This window comes from Lates calcarifer, linkage group LG5, assembly GCF_001640805.2.
Source record: "Lates calcarifer isolate ASB-BC8 linkage group LG5, TLL_Latcal_v3, whole genome shotgun sequence".
NCBI lineage: Eukaryota > Metazoa > Chordata > Actinopteri > Centropomidae > Lates > Lates calcarifer.
Window position 1 is genome coordinate 19,865,060 of NC_066837.1, and position 25,963 is coordinate 19,891,022.

The window sequence follows — 25,963 nt, forward strand, 5'->3', positions numbered from 1 at the left end:
CACACATCTAAGCAACTCAAGCCTAGGTTTACCAAATAATACTACTTTTCAGACAGAGAGAGACAGTGATTTGTGGGGAAATCAGTAATTCCTAAACATCAGAGCAGCCACCACCTTTGGCTATCCATTCGGAAGTTACAAAGTGCATCATAAATATGGAAATATGAACGCAAAAGGGAAATCAACAGTAGACTAAAATGAAAAACAATCGAAGCAAGCACGAAAGATGAAAACCAAATCAAATTCTACAGGAGAAATACTGTAGCACTGACTGCAATTCACATGACCCTGAGAAAAACATGACAAAAATAATAAAGCTGGGTACATGCCATACACACATCCAAACAGTGGGTTCTGTCCTTTTTTATCATTTAATGCCATAGAGTGTAGAGCTTTCAGCACCACGGACAGCTCCACAGTCATATCTATTATAAATACCAGTGTTGTGTGCACAGCTGTCCATGGTGCTGAAACCCTGGGATTGACAGGGTGTTAAAATTGTTTAATTGAGATGGAAATTCATTTAGATTCTGAGCTAAAAATTAAAATCAAACTTCTAATCTTGTATTTGCATTTTGAGGTAGTGCTTGATTTTGCTGTGTTGCACTTGATTCTGCTGCAAACATGATGCAAGTCTGGTTTTGTTAATGAAAAAATTAAGTTAAAACTCGCTACTGGGATTTTTGGGAAATATCCTCAATGTATTAAATGCTTTGAGTACGCAAGTGGGTAAGTAGGTCTTGTTGGCCTTGTTCTGTGGAATTTATTCATTCCCCTTTGGTAGTACGGCTGGCTGAAGTCCCTTTGATCCAAATGTCAACGTGACCCACAGGTTCTTGTTATATAATGCTGTTTTCTGTGTTTCCCAAGGTGTGCAGGTCTAGGACATTTGTGCTTGTGTGTGTGCATGTGTGTGTGTGTGACTTGAGAGCTTACAGATTTTTCCACTGTACATGAACTTCAGTGCACTAAGTAAACTTGCAGGAGGGAATGAGAGTTATGTCCGGCAATAGAGAGAAGGACAGAGGAATGGTTGTTATGGTAGGAGCTATGCCAGGTTGTGGCATACAGAAGGTGCTTTGGCCTTGAGTGTGTATGTGTGTGTGCATGCATACCTGCAGACAGAACACTGCCTTTGAGGCTGCAGGGCAGTGAACATGACGATGACAGAGTAGTTTCTGGGTGGGGCCTTGACGAAGCGACGGAACTTGTCACCGTTCATCCGGACGACCGAACGCCGAGAGGACCACTCCATCATCTGGTCAACCTTCTCTGACAGCAGATTCTGAATGCACAGAAAACGAAAAGGGCAGAGAGGACAATGTTTCGTGTTAGGTTTTTCAGATTCAAACAGAAGAGTAATTCCCATGAGTCTAATGATGTTAAGGAACAGCAGATTAATAATAAAGGCATTTAAATTTTTTGAAATGTCAAAAACTGACTCTACCATGGGGGAAAATCATGTATAGTCAAATGACAGTACAGAGAAGTTACAAAGACATTCTGGTACACTCGTATAAAATGACCCATTTGTACACTCCCCAGATGTCACCCAGATTCCCCACAGAATACATCAAAATCCTTTACTTTTCCTGTCTGAAAAACAGAAAATGTCTTATTCTGTAATATTCCAACTATTCCACGACCAGGAGGAACCTTGCTGTATATACTGGCTGCTTTGAAAGTCCAAGGCTGATACAGGCCAAGGTAATGCTGGATGCAAGTTACTAAATCTAAATTTTAATGGGTTTGACTCCTGGCCTGTATTGACTAATGGGATGCAAAGAATCTGGAATACAACAAACCAAACCATTATTTACAGAGAAGGAGCCCTGACTTGGCAGCCTAGGTATGTGCGTATGCACAGTAAAGCCAAAGTTCTTGGTTGTGTTTGTGTGTGAATTGTGAGAGTCTGCTGCTGATTAAATTCGGGCCGGCTTAGCTAAAAGGTCACAACAGAGTCAGCGTCAGAACACAACGCTCAAGGTAAACAACACACAGCACACGTGTGTACACAAACACAGCCAGTGCCTTTGTAAGGTGTCTAAAGCTGAAATGCTTATTATGGCAAAGTCATGCAGCGGGGTACGGTAATGATTCAGTGTAGCTGAATGTATGTGTGTGCAAAAGTGTCCCTGTGCTGTTTGTGTGTCTGCAAATCTACTGTATGACTGTGTAAGTTCTCAGCAGGACACTGCTTAGTTGCTACCAGCACCATTTTTTGCCAAACTTGAGCTCTGAACTGATGGCTGATGAAATACTGAGACTGCTGATGAAACACTTGTTTCCCACTTGTTTCTCTGCTGAACAAACTGTATAGCTAAATAAATAAATAAATAAATAAAAATCTGTCCGAGAAGCATATTTCAATTTACAGCACAAAACTTTTTTTCTTTTTTTGTGAACGAGACTATGCTAAATCTGTGCAGAGGCGTTGTCATGCATTTTTCATTAAAGACTTTTGTCCACCATGTCTGCATCTTTAGCACATACAGAAACACTGATAACTGTTTTTTTCCTTCTCTTTTCTCAACCCATTTTTTAACACAACTTCTAAACAGGGAGAGGGTAATTCAGGGCAGAGTACTCTCTGTTTTTGCCATAGTTTTTACCTTTTTTTAAATAAAGAGTGCTGTTGTCTTGACATTCATTTCATGCTTTGGACTCATAAAATCATTTTACTCACAGTTTTCAATTGCAATCGACCTTGATGTAATGCTTGTGTTCTAACTTGTGTTGGATAAGGCACCCCGGTTGAAACACAATGAATGGAAGTGGGCTGGTGTTGTAGTATGCTGATAAACATATAAAAACACATTCAGTTAGAAAATGTCTGTAGTAGTGGTGACATTGGCTAATACTAAATGAATCAGCTCAAATCTTAAAGCATATTGTGTAAGTTTAAAAATGCACTTCTTCACAAATTCTTCTCGTGAATGAAAAAATGCTACATCATACTTTAAAAGAGGCTTGATGCTGAGCTTGCTCTATTTTGCTGGACACGTAACAAACATTGCTGTTCCCATTTTGTTGTTTATTTCTAAATGTATTATTAAAATTGTCTTGCCAAGTGAGTCAGCTGAGTGTGCTGACTTTCTCAACATTCTTCATGCTTTTCACTCTGTTGCCACCCAGCATATGCATGCAAGTCTCGCTTGTGCAGAGGGGCATTTGATGCAGAGCTGAGAGGTAGGAGTGGTGGCTTTTTGTGGTTGTACTCTTTCAAAAGTTTCTTCTCAGTTTGCAACCAATTCACACCAGTTATAAGGGGTAACGTGATGGTATGAACATCCCATCTCATACTGTGCTCTATGTACAGTAACTTTCTATCTCTCCCTCTCCATCCTTCTTTCTACCCACTGGTTCACGAGTATTGGATCAAGTAGACAGTAGCTAAATAATTTAGCACTGCACCTCACTCCTACTGCTAATCGGGCACAAAATCTCCCTCTCTCCCTTTCCCTCTCTCTCTTTCATACTCACACACACACACACACACACACACAAATCAGTTCATAGGCTTGGCTGCAACCACAGCGCAGAGCTGTAAACTAAATCTCTCCAGTAAACTGCCTGTAGACAAGATCGACAAAGACGAACGAAAAAGAAAAAGCGGACGCGGATAAAGAAGAGTGTGAGACAGAGAGGGAAAGACACACAGTAGTAAGATGTGTGTTTATGCTCTATTGCTCATTCACTTCAGACAAGCCACATTCCCACACCAATGAGCCACTTATAATGAGGGAGGTTTGCTAAGAAACACTGCACAAACACACACACAAATGGGAGCACACGTCCAGAGGAGGTACAAAGTGCTTTCTGTGCACCTTTGCTTTCTTGTCTTTAATTTATCTACCAAGTTTTTGCCCGTGTGCATTCAGCCCCAAAAGGAGAGCTGTCAGTCCTGGATGCCAATCATGCTGGCAGTAATGATGCACTGACTTACTCATGTTCTGCAAGCAAGCATGCACACGCACACATACACCACACACACACACAGTGCTGAAAATACACCGAAAGTACTATTTGTGAGGGAAGTGTAAGCGATGATAAAGGTGCTGGAAAACACTGGAGAGTGGTGCAGATGGCAAGACAGAATATTTGCCATAATATAGGGCACATTTGAAGCAAAACTGTTGTTTGGGAGGTCTTAAAATGAACTGTCCTACTAGTACTGAAAAATAAGTGAGGCCAGTGATGCCAGTTTTGGATTTAAATTTTACCAGGGGTCCCCTCTGATTTCCTGGGTTCTGTATCTTATGTTAACACTGTCTAGTGGTATAATGATTCTACTGCAGAGTATGATGAGTCCAATTAATACATTATTTACCAGAAGCTTTAATACCACAAACACAGCTGTTAAAACAAAAATTTTTACCATGGGTACATTTGTTTTTTAAAAAAAGCACTTGTCAAACTTCCAATCTCGCAAAGAACAACAATCCACATTGTGCAGTTGAAGGACAGAACTATGGTGGTTGATATTGAATTATCTCTGTTTTTTTTTTTTTGTTTTTTTTTTTTGTCATTGTAGTATTAAAAGCCTCTCCTAACTGCTAGAAAGTTTTTAAGATGAAACATAATCTGGAAATAATCAACAGCAGTTTCATTTTTAGAAAAAGAATTACAAAGTAGAACCAAATGGGACTGTTTAGTGAGTAAGAATAGTGTTTCTGTTAAAGACAGAGAACTTGAGAAAGCTGGGTAGTGAATATGGCATGTGTTGTTGTCATGATGCTGTGGATGCTATGCAGAGTAATATTTAATGCCTGTATTGAGACAAACTGATGCCTGTAAACTACAAAGTAGTTTAAAGGACTTCTAAGGAGCAATTACTGCACAGAGATATATGTTAGACCTTCAAGTGACTCCCACACATCAGTGTTATGATTCCCTACTTTACCTGATCCACATACACAAACATGTACGATACATAAGCACTCCAAACAGCCCAGGACCATTAAAAACATTTATTTTCTACCCCACTGAGCACAGAGGTCACTAAAATGAGTCACAACCACAGTGTGTATAGGTGCGTGTGTGCGCGCACGCCAGTGAGTAAGATGCACAAATGGTCTGCAGATATCCTGCTTTATCCATCTGATTTTCTGTTACTCACTCTGTGAATGTCATGACCTCTCTCTCACACACATACACACACACACACACACACACATTACAGGTCACAGGGTAGACAGCAGACTGTATTAGTAACACTGAACTGCTCTTTCTCTCTAGTTGCCCATTTACTCATTTGCTCTAATTCTCTTTCCTTATTATATATTTTTTTCTACTTGATTTTCAAGTCTTTCGAGTTTTTCTTTTCTGAGTATTTCTTTTCTTTCATTTCTTGCAACACAAAGGTAGTGCCGTGAGCTGAGAACCTGATATTGTGACTAAATAGAGAATAAAGTTTAAAGAAATAACATAAAATTTGCTTTAAAAGTAAAACACTCACTAGCAGAGTATCCACACACCAAGGGAAGCAGATGTGAAGATCTACCAACTGGAAGAGAAAAAGCACTCCAAAGGTAGGGAAAGAATTGATAAGGGGTTTTGGGATACAAGTAGAGAGAGGAAAGTAAATAATGAAGCGAGAGAAAATAAGAGACAGGAAGAGGATGACACATGAAATGTAAGGCAGAATTGACTCATGCACTGATGTCCACACAGCAAGAGGTTGTGGGGGGGCATCGGCGAAGACGGTGAGTTTATCAGCCAAACAGTTATTCAAGCACAGAGTCACTCTGCTAGCTGGCCAGCCAGCCTGAAAGCTGTCAGACAAATCATCAGTCACTTAGCCAGTTGGGTAACCAGTCAGCCAGTTAACTATTTATTTAGTTAGTGAAATAGTAAATGGATAAAGTTTCTATCAATCACTAAAAGACACAGTTAGTGAATTAAGCAGTAGATAGTCAGGTGGTTTAGTTTGATTATTTTAAAAGCAGATGGCACTTGATGACACATCCCAAACCTCTCCTTTAGTTCACTCCTGTCTTCTAAAAATTATAGTTTACTCAGCAGTAAATGCTGCATGTACAAAACCACATCAGCAGTGCTGAGTGGTAGTGTCTTTCTGAAACAACAGAGAAAAGATGACATTTTAAAAGAGATCAATGATGTGTGAAAAGAAAATACAAGTACATTTTTATATTTACAGATTTACAGATACATTTACTTTTCAACACAGGATAAACTAACCACATATGGTTTGTAAACCATCAGAGACAGCAGGGCCACAAAACCTGACCCTTAAAACAGTCAAAGAAGTGCTGCCAATGTTTACTGAATGGAAGGAAGAGAGGACCTCTTAAAATGATGGTGTTTCTTTTAGTGACACCAAGATGATGGGATTTATGCCATGGCAGCTAGGCATAGCTAGTCACTTCTATATTCAAGCTCTTTTGAGTGGGAGTGCTTGACCCCTGTGTGGTCCACACTATAGAGAAACCACCGCTGTAGTGAATCTCTGTTGTGGCGCCTTTTGAATTCCTTACATTGATTTTCAGTGCCTGTATAAAAGAAAATATCACAGATGAAATTCTTTGTCATATTGAGTGTACTGGGGAGCAAACCATCTGAGAAGTTATAAACAGGAAGTGCTCAGGATATGGTTTTTAAAATAAGGTGGTCGACATTATGTAGAGGTAATGGCATAACGTAACATGCATAACATGCTAAGAGCTTTCTGTTACATACATACTGTTTGAATCTGAAAAACCTAACACGAAGTCTGGAGACCTGCTTATTGTAACATTGTTTCCTGTGCCATTATAGTGTTGAAATCCCCCCCACAGGGCACTTTTAAGTGCCTTGTAGTTACTGGGGACAGTCTAGATTTCCCAAGCCAGCCAGGGGTTTGATCTGCGAGCCCTCCTCATGAAAAGGCTAAAAGTATTTGTTCAGTCCACAATCCCTTGCTCTGAGCGGTCTAAACAGAGGTCTATTGTAAGTGAATGGGTCTCAGCTTTGGCCATCAGGCTCCTATACAGTTTCCTCCAATTCTCCCATTGAAAGGGGGATTACTGAAAATTGGCTTCGTATAACAAGGAACAAAGACTCATCTCTCTCCCACTCTCCCTCTCTCGCCTTCTCCCTCTCTCTCACACACACACACAGAAGTACACTGCCCATTGTAAAAACCAACAAAAACTTATTGCAAGTCAATTTCTGGTAATCACAGTGTCCTTATGATGACTTGGGGACTTTCTGTGTTGAGTTAAATCGAAAATACTTAAAAACACACACACAGACACACACAAAGGAAGCTCAGGAGGGCAAAACAAATGAGGAGGGAAGAAAAAGCAACATTACTCAGAAATGTTATGTTTTTTTTTATTATTTAATTTCTATGGCTTCTTTTAAAGGAACAGAAGGGTAGGATTAGATGAGAAATAGGGAAAGAAGGTGACCCAAAGGTTTAAGAAGCTAGAGGAGGACCTGAGGATTTGATTAAGGAGAAAGAAAATACAGGAGAAGAAAGGAAATGTATAGAAAAACAGAAGGGACAAGAGCAGGAAGGGAAGTGAAGGTGACAGAGAGTAGTGATGAAGATGGACAAGTGAGCAGAGGAGCATGATGAGCAACAGTTCTTTCCACACCAACACAACCATAATGTAAACATGTTTTGCTGCAGTTTGCTTGTTTTCTAGGAGACCACACACACACACACACACACACACACACAAAACACTGGAGGCATCTTGTAAGTAAAGGGAGAGAGAGAACAGTTAATACAGAGAGGTAAAAACATATACCTTTGCACAGTTTGATAGCGCATCTGTGTGAGAGTTTGTCTGTCAATGTTATTGTTGCCATCTCTCACCTCTATTGAGTCAAACCAACATGCTTTCATATTGCCAGCTCCACATTTGTCAGCCCATAATCTTCAATTCCCAGAAATACCATGACTTGTCAGTGGAGGGAGGAGGGGTGGATTTGTCAGCTTATCTGCCTAATAACAATTACTTGAAATAAATGCATTTCCCCTGCCTTTGTCCATGTGTCTTCTCATCCGTCAACCTCCGTTGATTTTATTTTATTTTATATCTTTCCCCGATTAGTGCCAGCAGTTGTGTCTCTCTCCACGACGTTTATAGAATGTCTAAAGATTTGTCTGATTTTTTTTTTTTTTTTTTGGCTCACAGATTACAGCTTCTCTCTAAACCTCCCAGGCACATGGTGTGACATTTTAAATCTTCTGTCATTTCCTTTTCCTAGGGCACCTGTCTAAGTCTTTTGTGTTTGTTGGTTTAGGGTGTCTGCGAGTTTCATCAAGTTAACTTTTAAACTTTTTAGATGGCTTAAATGTTAGGGGGAGATATAAGTCTAATTTTGAAGCTGAAATAAAATGTGAATATGATAACACACAATATGCTTTGGGTGTGGGTGGCTGGGTTGAATTCTAATGGGGAGAGCATCACAACACAACTCAATTATAACCATTAACTAAATCGAAAAAATTGTCGGCACTAAAGACCATTTTTGTTTCAGTTAGAGTTAGAATAACATGTTGCCATGTGAAATTACAACTTTTTTTTTTATTTCCATCTGGTTCTAGGATTGTTTCCAGATTTCTCAAAATTTGCAATTCTCAATTCAGCTCTTCCTGGTTATTTCTATTGGTACAGCTTGAGCAAGATATTTGCTGTAGAGGGAAATGAATGAGGGAAGAGCATTGTTCGTTCACCTCCCCAGGCACAGTGTGTTCAAACATATAGAAGAATATTTTAACAATGCATTGTATGGTGTGGCCAAGCTACACACACACACACACACACACACTGGCTGGCCAAGTCATTTGAATCATCAACTGGTGACTGTAATTTATTCTAGTTACATTTTATCTGTCACAAAATAGGAGCAGAATTCTGAGGCTAATTGTTTAGTCACTCTGCTTGACCTCTTCTCACCCCTCCTTCCCCCCTTTATTTTTCTTTTCCCTGTGTTTGCAGATATCATTTCTCTGGGGAAAGCACTGCGCTCAAATTGGGTTTAAGGGGCATCACTGCAGTTTGATTTTGTTATAAAGGCATCCCAATAAAAACTGGGGATGGACACAAAGGGCAAGGGGCCAATCCTACTGTAGAAACAATAGGGAGTCAATGCAAGCACTCAGAGAGCATATGGTCACTATACTGTTCACGGCAATAAAGCCAAGGAGATGGAGGGATGGAGGGAGGAGAGGAAAGTAAATGAAAAAAATGGGAGGAAAACAGGGAAAAATGGAGGAAAATAATCTCGAGTTAAAAGTAACTGAGAGGGAGAGACAGAAAATAGTTAGGAAGTAACAAAGAAGCAAAAAAGAAAACAGGAGTTATAAATAAAAAGTAGTTCAGAAACAGAGAGACAAAAATTTAGTTAGTAGAATGTGATAACACAGCACTAACATGCAGCTATGTTTCAGGTTGGGTTTTTTAATACATTAACAATATGTTATGCTGGTATCGAACACAAATAAATATTATAGCTGCAAATTAGTATAACAAATCACATCGAAAGTAAGTTAAGATTCATTAAATTTTGCTGGCATCTACTGGACAAAGATCATATGAATGCAACACTGTTTTTAGGACTTTAATTTCTTTAAGTATTCTTTTTTAAGTAATTTTGGGGGGCTTTTTGCCTTTATTCGCCATTCGGCTATTGGGTCGTCCCTTCGTTAAGTATTTCAAACATGTTTTTCAATGCACAAATGTGGACAAGTACAGTGGTGTCCCAATGCATGATGGTCAAAGAGGGCCCTGCCCATCACAATCCATCAAAATCCTTCAACTTTTCCATTAATGCTTATTCAAACTGAAATGTAACACAGAGGTATTCAATAGTCAATAAAATATACACTTGAATACAGTAAATATATGGTAGTTACACCTCTGAGCCTCATACCTGTTGTAGCACGGGCTGATCAACACAATACGTAGTGTTAAGTGTGTCTAAAGCCTAAGTGCTGTCGTGTGCCCAATGCTCACCTTGGCAGCAACAACTGGACAAGCATTCTTAGCATTCTTGTAATGATCCCAAAAAAAACCAAACAAAATGACTTTTACTTATTTTTAGTAGCCAAAAGCATGTTTCAAAGGGAGTGCATGATTATCTGGCAAAAAGCAAAAGCAAAACAAATCTGTGTGTAAATTAGTTTCCTCAAGGATTTACATTTGCTGGGGGGATTTTAAGTAAGCTTACAGCAGTCAACATCAGGTGAAAATCTAATAATAATAAAAAAGTGCATCACGGGATTTGAAAAGAAGTAATTCAAACACCTTGAGGGGCTAGGCAGGAATGTCTGTGCACAGCAGGGGAATAAAAAATGCTTTTCCTGTATTGCAGAGCAACATCTGTTGCATCCTTGAGCCAGGCACCAGAGAAACAAAGGTGAGAAACTACTAGGGCAACTACTACTGCAGACTGTCTAACGTAAAACCCATAGAAGCATATATTACGATAACTAATAGTCTGCGGTAAGTTGTCAGACTATTGGTAAAAATAACTATAACTCTAATTCAGGTCACACTTAATAAAGCACCAAAAGCATAGCCAACATTATACTTATCGGCCCTTAGTAAAAGGAAGGAACAAAACAATCAAAACTAACTGCAGGGCAAAAACAGAGAAAAAGAAAAATGGATTTAGAACTTTTTTTTTTTTTTAACTACTGGGAATCTTAAAAAAGAAGACATAAATGGAGCCCTGGAGATGTGTCAGTCGCAGCAAAGGGCCATTCTCCTGAATTTGAAAGGAACACAAAGTGAATACGAGGGCTCCTTCATCTCCCCGACATACGACTAATTCATCACGATGTAGGGGACATGTTATCATTGAGTCTTTCCAAACCTTATTATCTTTACTTCAGGCTCACTCTCCCTCTTACTCTAGAATTATCCATGAGTTTTTGAGTGATCAGACAAATTCCAGACTCCGCATGTTTGGGGTCAAACACTCACCCTGGCTGTCTCTGTGCAGAGTCTTCATCTGCCTGCATTAAGTGCTTGGCTTCAGACATTTATGTGTGTTATGTGATCAAATGATAAGAGAGAGAAAAGTGTCCAAATTTTGCATCCCGCTCGCTTAGTAATTTTAGTACCACAGGTCAGCTGTGGGTGGCCTTAAGGTTTAATTAAGCACTAATGAGAAAACAGAAAAAGAGGCACAACTTGATGTACAGCAGCATCCTTCTTCATCCATCTTACATAAACTTAAGAATCAAGGACTTCAGTAAAAGGATGTCAGAGACTTTGAGATGAGGAGGAAAGTTACAGTTGCATAGACAAATTCAAGGTTCACACAACCCAGTTTGACTCCACAGGATAAAAATGGAAGGATGCAACCAGGAAGAGGGAAACAAAAGGAAAACAGCCACTTTTCCCCCTTTTAATTGGTCATCATTGGATTTATAAATTCATTATTTATATAGTCCTTCCTTAATATAAGAATAGAACTAGAAGTAGTTTTCCATGTAATATGCTTTGCTGTCCATTTCCACATAGTAATTAGATACAACTCTGTAAATAGACTTGACACTTCAGAGTTGAAGAAGTGAAAATTATTTTTTCAAGTGCCCATAATGAAATACATGTTCTGAGGGATGAATGAAGGGTTGAGCTTATTACAGTGCTTATCTGTTTTCCTTTAATCATGGCAAAGGAGCCTCCATCAGTAATCAGGTAGGAGAGTAAGTTTCTGCTCTGAGCAAAAGTTAGATTTTGTTAATATAAATATTCTAATTTCTGTCAATAAATAATAAAGCTTTGCATAGGCTAGTTCATAGCCTTAGCAGCTAATGTCTATGTGTGCAAAGCACTTGTTTCATGCCCAACTCATGGACTCTGATCACAGTCACTTATGTTAGGCTATGTCTCAGATATCAAAATATATGAAAATGAATTTTCTGCATCGATGCAGTGACACAACATAATCGATTATTGCCTCCCAATTTTTTGGCCTGGGCTGGACAATAAAGTTTTAAAGTTCAAAATTACCTCTCGTTAGCGATGCATGAGACGTAGCCGTGTTAGCCGTTTTCACCCTGAGAAGCTAACACCTGCCACTGTAAAGGAAATAGTGTACCCAGCCCAGCCAAGAATTGATGTAATCAAATCAAATTGTGGGATCATTAAAGATGCACGGCCCTAATATGAAGGGCATGCATTATGAAATAAATTTTGTTCCAAAACTAAATATTTCTGTTTCATTAATCATCCTAACCAATCCACTGAGGAGCTCAATCAATCAAACAAAAATCCAAAAAACTTCTAAAATGTCACATCTTTGTTTCCAGGTACAAAGGAAGGATTGACCGGAATTCACTACTGTTACCTACAGTACTGTACCAACAATAATTGGTGTTACAAAAGTAAGTTCAAGATGACGGTGAGACACAAAAGTGGCAACTGCTGGCTTATGTGGAAAGCAAAAGACAGAGAAAACGTGGAAGTGAGGGGTTTAGATTCACTAAAGGTCACGAAATTGCAAGCCTGTCTCAGCACCAGGTCAACTGCCCTCCTCTTTTCTGCTTCCCAGATGTACTATGTCTCTCTACTGTGTGACCTTTAGCTCTGAACCTTCCATTTACTCCCCTCTCTCTCTCTGTCTTAACTTTAAGCACCTGTCAAGCACATAGACCATGCCAATCTGCCTGCAGTGATCATTTTTAATGGTCAAAGTCAGGGCCAGGCACACAATGCACATACTGTATAAGCATATTAGAAATACAAGTGTAATTGGCCTAGTGTGCTACCTCATTAACCTTTGGAAGCTAACAATAGTATTAGTGCCTAATAACTGTGAGATTAATGTGCTCCTAATTATCCTTATAAGCCATTCACATTTGTTATTTGCTTCTGCTTAGGTGAGCATTCAGTCTCACTAGACCTATTAAAGATGGAAGAATAGCAGCTTTTGACCACAATTCTGAAAGGAATCTCCAAAAATATCACAAGTACACCCGACTTTATTGTGCAAAGTAAACAATGACTACATACATGAGTTACCTTGAAACAGAAATTTACCCCAGGTAAAAATGCTTCCATCAGCTATGTGCAGAGTACAGTTCAGAGGATTAGCTATATATAGGAACAGCACGATGACAGCTGCTATGTATCTTTTTTTTAAAAATGTTAATGGAAGTGCAAACTAATTGTGCTTTCAGCCAAGTCCCATAATTAATAATCTTACTTTATAATTTGTATGTGTATATGTTTTAGATATTATCTGGTCTGCCTGCCTCCATTTCTTTTGGTGTTCTTTTTTTTTTTAAAGTTTTATGTTCATTAATTCATTCATACATTATCTATACCGCTTATCCATTAAGGGTCGCAGAGGGGGGCTGGAGCCTATCCCAGCTGACACTGGGCAAGAGGCAGGGTACACCCTGGACAGATCGCCAGTGCATCCCAGGGCCAACATATATAGACAACCAACCATTCACACTCACACTCACATTCACACCTACGGGCAATTTAGACTTACTGGTTGACCGAAGCCAGAGTACCCAGAGAGAACCCACGCAGGCACAGGGAGAACTTTCAAACTCTACACAGAAAAGCCCCAGGCAAACCAGGGTTCAAACCCAGAACCTTCTTGCTGTGAGGTGACAGTGTTAACCACTGCACCACTGTGCCGCCCTGAATTTTACATAAATAACACACATTTTCTTGTATGTAAGGCTTTATTCATTTTATTTACATACAAACTATTAGTGGCAAGACTTAAGCTTTTGGTCTGAGACAAAGTCCTATGGCCCAGTGACTCACACATCTGACAAATTTAGGTAAATAGGCTGTCAAAAACAATGAGCAATGTGCAGTCTGTGGGGAAAAAAGGGACATCTGAAAAGCCTTAAGTTATTTTTCATGACTAATAAACTGCAAAGATTTAACATGACAAAGGATAATATGAAGATTGTTGCTACTGTATATGAAAGCCGTCTTTGTGGATCTACTATCGCTTTTTGTTAAGATTTTTGGTCATACATACTGTAAAAACTGAGAACTGAGAGAAGGCATTATACAACATGACATCCTGTGAACATCTTACATGACCACTAGGCACTTGCACTGACATTTTATCACAACCTTGGTTTGATGAATCAGTTAGACCTGAATGGGCTGGTGCACTGACTAAAGAGCTCATTTCAGAATGAGCTGGCAATAAAACCACTAGAGAAAAGCTGCTGTCCAGAACCTTTCTTACTTTATTGCCTCAAAAAAAATGCATCCATTAAAGCTTTACTCCCTGTCCAAGTACTCTGAATGCAGCCTTATAGTCTGTGATAAGAGTAATGTAACTTTTTCTAGCCCAGCAAGCTACAGCTGTCTTACCGCCAACTGCAAAGTGGTGTCAGTCTCACAAGGGAGATGGTGAGCTAGTTGCACTAATCATATCGTGCTCTGAGCTTGGCTGGTGAGACTAATTGGCTGGTCAATAATCTGAACAGCTGGGAAGGGGAGTGACCACCAGTTGCTCAGTTGAAACAAGGGGTGCAACAATCATCGCAAATCAAGCTCCTCATTAAAGACATGATCTGTCAGCCATAGTTCAAAGAGCCTTCCCCTACTCTCTTATTTTATTTCAGTGAAGACAACAGTTAGAATCAGGATAAGCTTTTACTGCATTCCAGCTGGGCGTCTGTCAACTGTTTTTGATTTTATCTATCATGCATCCAAAAGTTGTATTGTTTCATTGCTGCAAGACGACTGTTATGGAAAGAATATGCAACAGAGCTGCCAATTATGTGCTATAGTTACTCAAAGAACAACAGTTCAACTGCATAGTTGAGGTCTGGACTTAAATTATGGGTTGTTAAATGGAGTGATGATGTGCTTGTTGGAGGTGTTGGAAAAAACAAATTTGATGATGCGTGTGTCTGTATTTATCTTTGGATGATGCTAAAGAGTTTGCAGTGATAGTCAAGCTGCTAATTCCATCACTGTATGAGATTCACACTCTAAAGTAACTGACATTCAGTTGTTGCAGGCTTTAAAGCTCTAGCTGTATCAGCACCTGAGTCAGTGAAATCAGCAGATATGGCTTTCACTTTTATCAGTATGACGTTTGGTGTCAGTTACATACAGGTCATCATTCCCACAACTGAATGCCATCCGAATTAGTATTCATTCCTTACCAAACAGCAACTCCATCACTGCCTGTGTATTGCTCTGACAACCTCTTCGACAACCATATTTGTTACTCTGGAAAAATGAACCTGGCTCCTGGCATCCATGCTTAGTTTCTATTTTTAGGCACAAAAATGCATGCAAGGTCTCTTCTGACTGGTGATCACATTAAACAAATTAGGAAAAGCACTGACTTTTACATAATTTATTGAAACATATTTTAATATTCACCACTTAACCACTGTGAATTAAAGTAAGTTTCAATGTTATGATTTCCATTTTCTCCAGTCACAGAATTACAGAATGTTTTAATTAAACTATGGAAAGTGATGGCATCAGCAGCAACAAGGCATCGTATGTAAAGATGACAGCTGATGCATCACCTCTGCCCTGTTTCATTGCCAGGAAAAAAAAAATGACTGCACAGTTTCTGACCAAATACAATGTAACCACCAAGGAATTGCGTTAATCCTCATGGAACAGAAGTCTTGGTCTTCATCAAATCTAATATTCCCTCTAAATTAATTATCTAAATTAAACAGAAACATAAGCAAACGTACAGTATGCCACACGGGTCACTTATAGACATTGCTTATCATGTAATGAAAGGTAAATGCTAACAAATCCCACAAATACCTTACAACAAATTGCCTTTTGTTTAAAAAAAGGTTAAGAAAAAGAGTAGGAGTGAAAGTGAGAAATTGAGAGGGAGAGAGAAAGAGACCAGGTCTGACACTAAATGGCATTTAGCATTTATCCTGACTACAGCTTTATGCTAAACTGCTTCAGTTCATCACGTTATATTGCCATATTGCTCTGTATGTGTGCAAGTGTGTGTGTGTGTGTGTGTGCATGTGTGTGTAGTGTGTGTTTAATAACTTATTTTGGGGCCATAAATAACCTGTCAGTTAGACAGGCGAGCTTAGACAGAATTGTAATTCAGAATAAATCTCAATGCAACGGGGCAGAGGAGGGAGTGCACTTTTCTAACTTTTTCTCTCAGGACTTGCACTTTCAGATGTATTTTTCAACCATAATAACTGACAAAGCCTAGAGGTTAGCGATGCCCGCCCACCTCACACACCCATCAACCCTCCCACCATCCCCACCACACCCTCCTCCTGCTGCTGCATCTATCACACAGCTCCCTGGTGTGACCATGTTTGACTGAGGGAATGAGAAGCAGGAGGAGAGCTGGAAAGGCCGTGGTGATGACTTGACATTCCCTGGACAAATAAAATACGATCAAAAGGCTGTGATAACATAATTCAATAATTCATCACTGGTTTGATTATTTGTAGGTGTAGCTTTACCTAACAAGGAGTCACTCTGCCCACCAGAGCACTGTCCTCAGGTCAAACATGACTAAACACAACTCTAGGAAAAAGAAATCTGCTTGTCTCATTCCCCCTTCACCTCTGTACTTAGCCTCTCATGACAAGTGTTTTCAATAAGGCAGTCTTATGACAGCCTCTCTACCATGAAGAGAAACACAAATGAGCACACACACCCGCACACATACACACACACAGTCTTTTAGCCCCGTGCAAGTGTTAACAGGCTTTCTGCCAGTGAAGCAGAAAGACTAAGAGTTTAATAAGAGAGAATCATCAGATATCTATGACAGGCAACATGCACACACACACACACAGCTACTCACACACAGCATTAGTAAAAGCTCCACTATATCTAACAACCTAGTGCATAGTCAAGACTGTGTGTATGAAAGTGCATATGTGTTAATGCGTGTTTCTGCGTGTAGCTGTGTCTGTGTACATGAGTGTGTGTGTGTGTGTGTGTGTGTGGCCCGTGAACCGTCATGGCGACACAGGTCTGTCTGGGAGGATAAGAGTGTGACGTCTTATCAGCCATGAGCCAGACAGACACACAAACACACATTCCCACACACAAACATAGACACACAGTAGGATAACATGCCACCTCATATCAGCTATACGGCAAGGCCTGTCACTGTGGAGGTGGGTGGGAGGGGGAACAGCAGGAGGGAGTAAAGGAGAAACGGAGCAGAGGCGAGGAAGATGGGGGGAGGTTGAGGGATGAAGAAAGAAAATGAAAAATGGGATGAGAAGAGAAGTGACCGACGGGGGGGGGGCAATGGAGGGAGAATTGTTATGACAACATTTCCCTCTGGAGATAAGGAGTGATGAAGACAGACAGGGATGAATGATCAGAGAAGAGGTATGTTCACCATTAGCAGTTAGACAGACTGTCCAGTAACCAGTATCTATCTAAGCATCGTTTGCCTGACACAACAGTCAGACGGCAACTGAGATTTCTGACTCGCTGAGTGACTTCTGTTTGACTGCTGGAGTTCAGCAGTCAAACAGAAGTCACTCAGCGAGTCACTCAGCGAGTCTGTGACTGACTGTGAGACTAATGCTGTGTTCACTTTATATAATGGTAGAGATGGGAAAGACTCTACTATGACTATGTTTACAACGTGCAACCAGAAAACTCAAGAACGTTGTAGAACTAAACACGTAAGGTTACATATATGGTTGTAATCAGGTTGAATGACAGACATCCTTATTTCCATATTATATTTCCCCAAGTTGGGTGTATCTCAGAAAAAGTTTCCCAGTCTGAAATACAAACTCAGTGTTGAGGTGAATGCTATTTACAAGTCAAAAACTGCAGAAACCTTGAAATGGCATGAAAGTTTCAGAAGGTCCTAACAAACTTTCTAAATGAATGACCAAATCCAGGATTGAGGGACTGAGGGACAGGCTGATTTATTTGAAACTAAGAGCAAGTCTTCCTGGCAGACTGATTTACTGAAAAGGTTAGGAAGTGAAGGGATGGCCCAGTGAGTGAGTGACTCACTGACAACCTGAGTACATGACTGACAAGTCAACAAATGACTGAGTGAGTGAGTCAGTGTTTGGGTGACTGACTGAGTGAATGACTACAGCAAGTTACAAAGAGATCAATGGGCAAAAAATTGTGAATGGCCTGTTCTATTACTTTTTGAACCAGAATGACTAGGAAGCTCTATGTGACACTGAGGGGTAGGTCTAATGTCTGAGTAAATGACCAACTGAGTAAATGGTGGTTGAGTAAGTGAATGAATGACTGCATAAATAATTGATGTATTGAATAGGTGACCGACATCATGATTCAGTAAATGACTCACTCAATAACTAACCAAGCAAACGCATATAGACATTTCAGAAGGAGAAAGTTCCAATACCTCTGATGAATGGCAGTGAGAAATTAATGGCCACAACAACAAGGACACATCCTGCACTCCTCTCAAATTTAACAGGGCTGGCACAGAAATTAGTCTCAGAAATGTCAGAAAAATGGCAAAAGAGTTAGGAGGGAGGGACAAGGGGAGGGAAGAAGAAAGCAAAGAAGACTGGGGGAGGACCCGATAGAAGAAAAAAGTAGGGAACGGGGTGAGAGGAAAGTGAGAAATCATTTCATGTCACCACATAATTATAGAAATGTCAAAGAGGTGTGCAGAGAAGGGTGGCTGAAGGAACAAAAATACAGGGGAGGTGACACAGGAGTGGAAAGGGGTGGATAAGGGGACTGAGAGCGGGAGATGGAAATCCTTTGGCCACTCAGAAAATTAGTTATAGAAGTTCTGGAAAGGGAACGAAAAAGGAGGAGGAGAGGGAGGAATAACAGAGGAGGAAAATGACTTGGGAACACAGGCCATCAGTCATCGGGAAAGCAGGCCTGACACTACTGCATCAATAATTCAGATGACTACGGCTAATGAGCGAGATCCAAACAAATCACCCCTGAATTCACTGAGAGAACATTGAAACATTTCACTGAGCAAAATATGGCACCATTATGGCTGCTTTTTAGCTGCAGTTTGGGCTATATTGGCAACACACAAGGGAAAGAGGTTGGGATACAATATTCATCTCTCCTGAACCCTTGAAACATTCACATTTATTTTCATGAGAAAGAAGGGACAGAGAGAATCAACCGAGACAGAGCACTGGCGTGCATGCATAAAAGAGGAGGAAAAGACCCATTTGAGAAAAGACATACAGACAGAAATTAACAAAGACTGTGATAAAGTAGGTGAAAAGAAAAAAAAGAGGAAAAGAAGCGATGAAAGGGAATCTGTCGTCTCAGTGAGAGCGCTGACAGTGGAAACAGCTAAGGTGCAGACAGAAATGTAAAGACAAACCCAGATGGTGCAATTACCTCTAAACCCAAATCAAACCCAGTATGGTGTCTGGAATTGGACAGATGACTGGAACTAACACACACTTATGCAGATGCACACAAAGTAAACAACTCCACACACTGACACCAGTACCTACACAGCATGGGACACTATTGAAACTACAACCCACTTTCCCTACACAGTATGAAAACAAGCACTCATTTATACAGCGTGGTTGTTAAAAATAAAGTTTAGAGCTATCTTTACATATATAAAATATTGAAGCATGCTTGAACTACACTGACCAACAAACTGTTCGGTGATCATTCAGTTGGTCACACCTACTGTATGTTAGCTCCAGTCTAGGAGTATCAATCCAAACAAAAACATTTCACAGCCCTTAAGCTCATATCAATTATTTATGAATGTTAAAACTTAAATGTTAGGACATGCTATAAATCAAGAAATATATGCCTACAGTCTGTGTCTTAATGTCAGATTTAAGAGCTATTGGTGTTAACTAACTTACTTCTACTGAAATTCCATCTCAAATCAGTATTCTTATGATCAGCACTTGTCAAAATGGGTCTCCCATCTCCCAAAGATTTTGTTTTTCTCAAAATAATCCTTACATCAGACAGCTGGTCAAATTTCACTGAATCCATATTTTTCTTAGTTGTACCCCCAACTCCAATTTGTGTCAGAGTCAGATATTGGCAGTATTTTAGACATCATTTGTAAACTTTACATTTTTATCATATTATTCCACTTCAATTTACACTTTTGATCAGATACATTTTACACATTGCAGGTCAAAAACTTAGTATGCATTAACAAATTAATGGGAAAAGTTATGCTTTCTCAGAGAGAACCCGCTTGTAATCTAAAATCCATGGGCAGGAAGACAGTGCATAAGTATGAACAGTGAGCTACGGTTTATTTTCTGATGAACAGGTCATACAAAAAACCAAGAGTCAATAGTGCTTACATAGTGTTCAGCTTCATAAGCCCCAGTCTAAACTCAGCAAGTGGCTTGGGTTATGCCCTGAAGGGTCTACCCAGTAGTTTATTGCGCCTCTGTGTGCAGAGGTAGCAGGCTCTTATTATTCCGATCCACTTATTAGACTGGTCCCTGGGTGTGCTACCAAGCCCACTACTTTGCAATCTCTATCTCTCTGTAGATATATAACTCTCTAGATATATAATTCTCCTTGCCTCAGACTCGCTGTCCTGGACTTTTTTCCTCTCTTTACCTCCCCTGACTCCATATGCCTGGGTATAGGAAGTGCTTACATTGGTTCTTTCTTTGTGCTGTAGTCAGCCTTAAAGACAGAAACACAACACAAGCTAGATATAATATCTGGCAGAGCTGTGGTGATGAACGAGAGAGTATTGAAGGGATATAAATATCATTTCTCTCTCCATGACTATTTCTTCTATTCCCTGAGGGGCATATAGCAGGATTTAAAAAGGCAGGGGTCCATCACTGCTGCCCTAACTTCTTTTTTTTATTTCTTTTAATTTCTCTCTTTCTTTCTTTCTGTCTGTCCGATCTCAGTGCTTAAGTTTCTCCTTAACTTCTCCTTACCCCATTTCAGACTAAATTTTTATCCTCTACCCAATCATACATCCATCCTGATTAGCTCTAAGGAGAGGAAAATAAGAAAAGGGGAACATTTTCTGTGCTTTCTTACACATTAAACTTTCTAGGGCATAAATAATAGTGGCCAAAACTGTCACTATCAATGCTCTGGGGTCTGGCTCTGACAGTAATACCATTTTCCATCAGCATGATACAGCACACTTTTGCTGCAAAGTGTTGTACTGTACTGTGCTGATCTGAAATTCCACTGCAAGCTCATGAAGCAACATTACCAAGCCAAGCCCACGCTCAGCTGAACTCTACTGTCAGTCAACTGATTTGCCAAAGATGTGATTTCATGCAGGCAGCAACAGGAGATATTTAAAAGACCAACTGTGCATGTCCTGGGTAATAGAATGGATATGGAGGGTTTTGTTTTATCTCTTTTTCTGCTCTTAACAGATAGAAGCACCATTGCACGTGAACTTGAATTGTAATGAAACTACTTGTTCCTTGCTCTGGTAATGCAAACTCAACACTTTCTACTGCTCTTTCATGAGGAAGACTTATAGTGGTGGCTCCATACTTCATACCTTTGTTAGATTTAATTAACTTTCCAGCAGTGTTTTAGTTCCATCTGACTTTGGTGAATAACAAAGAAACTGTAAATCAATATTATGGAGTCAATTTGTATTACACAACTAAGAATACTTTTGTAACAACTGTAACCACTAACTTACTAGAAGGCTTTTACTGTGAAGCAAATGCAGACAACATGAAAGTTAGAGTTAAAGCATATGGTGGCCTGGGCAAGACGAAGGGCAGTGAGGGAGAGCTGAAGTTGGTGGGATGAATACAAAGTGCTGCTTCACCATTTTGTCCATTTTCAGCTAAATAAGATCTTCCTCTGCCTCCTCCACCTCCTCTGCCATGGCCCCAGGCAGGCAACTGGGAAAGTACATTTCTCACATTATAACCCCTCAATATCTCTCCTGTGGCTCATTGAAAGTATGTCTGTGTGTGTGTGTGTGTGTGTGTGTGTGTGTGTGTGTGTGTGTGTGTGTGCGCGCGCGCGCACCTATGTGTAGCTTCTGTCTGTTACTAGAGAGTCACATTCAGATCTTTCAGACCGGATGGACCAAAGTTAACAAAATATTTAGCTCAAAGGTTTTAAAGACAGTCACCTCAATGTCAGAAAAGCAAACTAATAATAGCTGGATAAATTTCAGCTGGGTAAGTGATTGAGAAATGCTCTCTCTGTCACTCATTAGATAATGTTGAGGTGTCCTTGAGCCGGTCAGTGCCTAACAGCAGACTGTGGCTATAATGGGCAACTCCCTGGTGTACTTTTGTGAATGTGAAGCAAGGCATTGCTGAAAATAAGCACTGATGTTAGCAGACTGTCCCTGGGTAAAAAAGTTAAAAATAGAAATTTAATAGAGAATTCATTATTACCTGTAAAACTGAGTTTTAAACTCCTTTACACTACAACTTTTAGAGACATTACACAGACAAGATTTTTTCCCACAAAGCTTTGACAGAGGCCCTTTAAACAGGATGCTGGTCAATGTATGGAACAGAATTTGCACCAGGAAAATGTTAACAATACATAATGCTGCCATCCATGTACTAACTATCTTCAGCTCTCTGTGTTTTACTTTGCAATATATATATATATATATATATATATATATACATACATGTTACATTCTCAAAAGTAAAACAATTCAAATGTATTTTGATTTTACATAATCATTCTAACTGAAAATGTTCCCTGTGTCTAATACAGGTAATAAGAAAATAAATGTGGCTAAAGAAGTTACTGTTTTATTATAGAAAGTCTTCTGAATGTTAAAATGGCAAGAAGTGACACATTAATTACGCAAACACCATGTAAGCCATCAAAATTAGAGACAGAAAAAATGAAATGTTTACAGTGAACTGTTGGGCAAACATGTCAGTCTCAATTATTCACTATTCACGCACTCATTCAAATATTTTTCCATCATCGGTTAATCTGTCCATTTGCTCACCAGTTTATTCTTCCACTCAGTCAGTCCTTTGTTCTTTCATTTATTGACAAATTCAATTCTTTATTCATTAATTCAAATATTTGTTCACCTGTCATGTATTTTTCCATGCATTTCTTCATCTATTCATTCCACAATTTGTCCACTCAATCAATTTTCTATTCATATGCAAAGTCAGCTGAGAAGAAAGGTGCTGATGAGGCGTTGCAACAGTAAACTTAATAGCACTCTGACTTGGTTCGAAGCCTTGGTTCATGGCAATATATTACAACCAACTAAGGCTGCCCACTAAATGTTGATTTGAGCCCCAGATTGGAACCTCATGTTGACAGGTGACGGATCTTACTTTTTTTTGTTGTGTTATTGTAGGATACAGTGTCGTCTCAAAATGATCTAACTGGAAACCTGGCTTTGAATGAAAACAGGAGGAGGGATGACAGAAAAGGAGAGCAGAGCAGCGTGATGTTTCCGTCTTCGCTGTGTGTTTCTTCACACTCTCGCCTGCACAGCTATGATGCTAAATGCAGATACAGACACCGCTTCCTGTGCTGCCATCCCATGTGGTTTCCCTAACAGCGCTGTTACAAGCCTTGCTGGAGGTGCCCAACAGTGCATCAGGTCTTTACTACCTAAATATTATGTGGACAGATTTTTTTAAATTATAATTTCTCTTGACTGTGTGGAAATCTGATGTTTTTACATCAAGATGATGCTCATGTAAGATGCCAGTAAAGGCAACAATAGGTAAAATGTGAGACTTAACATGTAAGCTGTTAAATGAGACTGCTGCTCTGCTGTGCTAAACTGCAGTGTAATTAGACAGTGTCCATGAATAATATAGTTTTACAATCTAATTTCGTAGTCTATGTGAGATGGGTGAAGCCTCTTGATATAGCTAATAAATGAATTTCAATTTAAGATTATTTTGTGAAACTACTATTCCCAAACTTAAATAATAATAACAGTGTTTAGTTTTTCAAATAAAGAAAAAATATCCATAGAAAACAAAAAGCAGGAATCAACGGCACAAAAAGATGCTGTTTCATGTCACCACATACATGATATACTGGCTTTGATTGCAACAGTTTTAAAAAGATCACAGCATGCAGAGCATGCAAATCAGAGTAATGATCCCAAAGATTACCCCTGTTCAATCACAACTTGCACGTTCACTTCCAACGTCTGGGTTGCTGTAACACTGCTAAACTTATCACCAATACGTGTGTCTGGCAGTATTATCATAAGGGAGCATGATACTAACATAACCAACAGTATATTTATAAGTAAACCGAGTCGATTCGGTAAAAAGAAGACGGAAAGAGACAGCATGTGACCAAACAGCCCAGTGACAAATCAGGTCGAGCAACCACGCCACGACAGCTTCCTCCTCACTTCCTGCTCAACTGAAACTGGTCTACTATCGCCTCAATAAAAGGTCCACATGACAGCTTCTTGCACTTAACCAGCAGTAGTGACACGTGGCTATTCGGGAGCTGTGCAACAATCTAAATGCAGCTAGCACGCAGCTAGCTGTTATTGTGGTTATTGTGTGATTCTCGCAAGCATCGTCTAATATCACTGTTAAGCTGCCAAGGAGTAAAACAGAGCACTTCCTGCAAGACGAGTTTCAAAATAAAATCCTTGCTGCCAATAACGCAATAATGTTTTTTGAGCTGTGAAGCTCCTCTCGGAGCAATATAAAATGTCAGTGTAAACACGGAGGATACGTTTGCGGTGTTCCCCAACACAAAAGACCTTTTAGAGACGACTATAAGCACACAATACAGTAGTTAGGCTACATTAGTTAGTTAGTGTGCCATGCCTAATCCTGTACATACGCATGTCATCACAGAGAGCGAACAAAGCTTAGACAGGCAGCACATGTACAAAAAGGGGGGAATTGTAAGTAGAGTCTCTTTCATTCGCATCATATGCGTAGCAACAATGGTCCTCCAGGAGTAGGCAAGTAGAGCTTAGGCCCAGCTAACTTCCTGTCTGTTCTTGCTAAACCTCACTAGCTTAACGCACACCGGCAGATTCAACCCGTACAGTCCTTCCATTAAACAAAACAACAATTTTCGCTGGAAAAAAATAATTAACGCGGTTGAAGAGTTACCTCCTTCTTCTTCTGTCCTCCACCGGGAGGTAGACATAGCAGCAGGAGGAGGAAAACAGGCAGGACCGTCAGGTTAGAGAAGGATTTCGCCCAAACAGACGCCATGACGGAAGGATGCTCTGACTAGGAAACACGTCTCCGCCAGCGGATTGAATTCTGAAGCGACCAATCAGCATAAAGAGATTTGAAGCGCCGAAGCCTCTGGATTTTGTAGTTTTTGAGCTCGTCAGCAACTCTAACCATGAACAGTGTACATGATACTAATACACTATATTCACATCTTGAGAGGCGTACAATTAACGTGGCATTAGAAAGCCTAATGTTTGCAATGTGTAATGGTATTAAACTGCATAAACTGTAGTACAGACAGCATAATACATTGTCATTTAACATGTCATCCTGACCTAATGAGTGTAATGAGTCCAGGACAAGTTAGGTGTTGGCCTAATTCTGATCTGTATAGAAAAAGAAAAAGCAACACCAAAAACAGGAAGAAGATATTGATGATGATTGACTTAATTGATTTGATTGTATAAATAACTGAATACATAATTTCTGTGTGCAGTCAAATGCACATTAAGATGACTAAATTTGTGTCTTAGCCAGGCTTTCTGGGCTGGGTGAACCATGTGAGTGGAGAAAGATATCAATATTCATATTATGAAATTCATCAGTAGTCACTACACAAGATTTTCAGCATTATTTCAATCAACATGCTGCCATTTTGTAATTTAATTAATTTTGTTTCAGTTGTGAATGTGTTTCAGACACAGAACAAGTGACTCAGTGAACATTTCTCTCTGATTAAGTTATTGGTCTGCAGCTGGGCCTACAATTTGTCAAAAGTGTGAACCAATGTCAACTAAGGACTGCAGAGTTTGTCTCTCTATTTCTCTTGCTCATATGTACTGGGAGGGGTGAGTCTGTCACAGACACTTGATAGCGTTAATTGAGGGGGACAAATGATTTATG

At 39.7% G+C, this 25,963-nt stretch overlaps 1 protein-coding gene across 1 annotated transcript in view; it reads right to left on the bottom strand.

The window, feature by feature from the left end:
* tusc3 (tumor suppressor candidate 3) overlaps nt 1-25,142 on the bottom strand; it is a 61,855-nt gene extending 36,713 nt beyond the window's left edge. Inside the window, exons 1-2 of the mRNA XM_018664922.2 lie at nt 24,992-25,142; nt 1,116-1,285 (exon numbers count right to left, since the gene is read on the bottom strand). Of these exons, the coding sequence (XP_018520438.1) occupies nt 1,116-1,285; nt 24,992-25,096 (275 nt within the window). The 5' untranslated portion in view covers nt 25,097-25,142. The remainder of the gene's footprint in view (nt 1-1,115; nt 1,286-24,991) is intronic.
* Between the last annotated feature and the right edge of the window lie 821 nt (nt 25,143-25,963).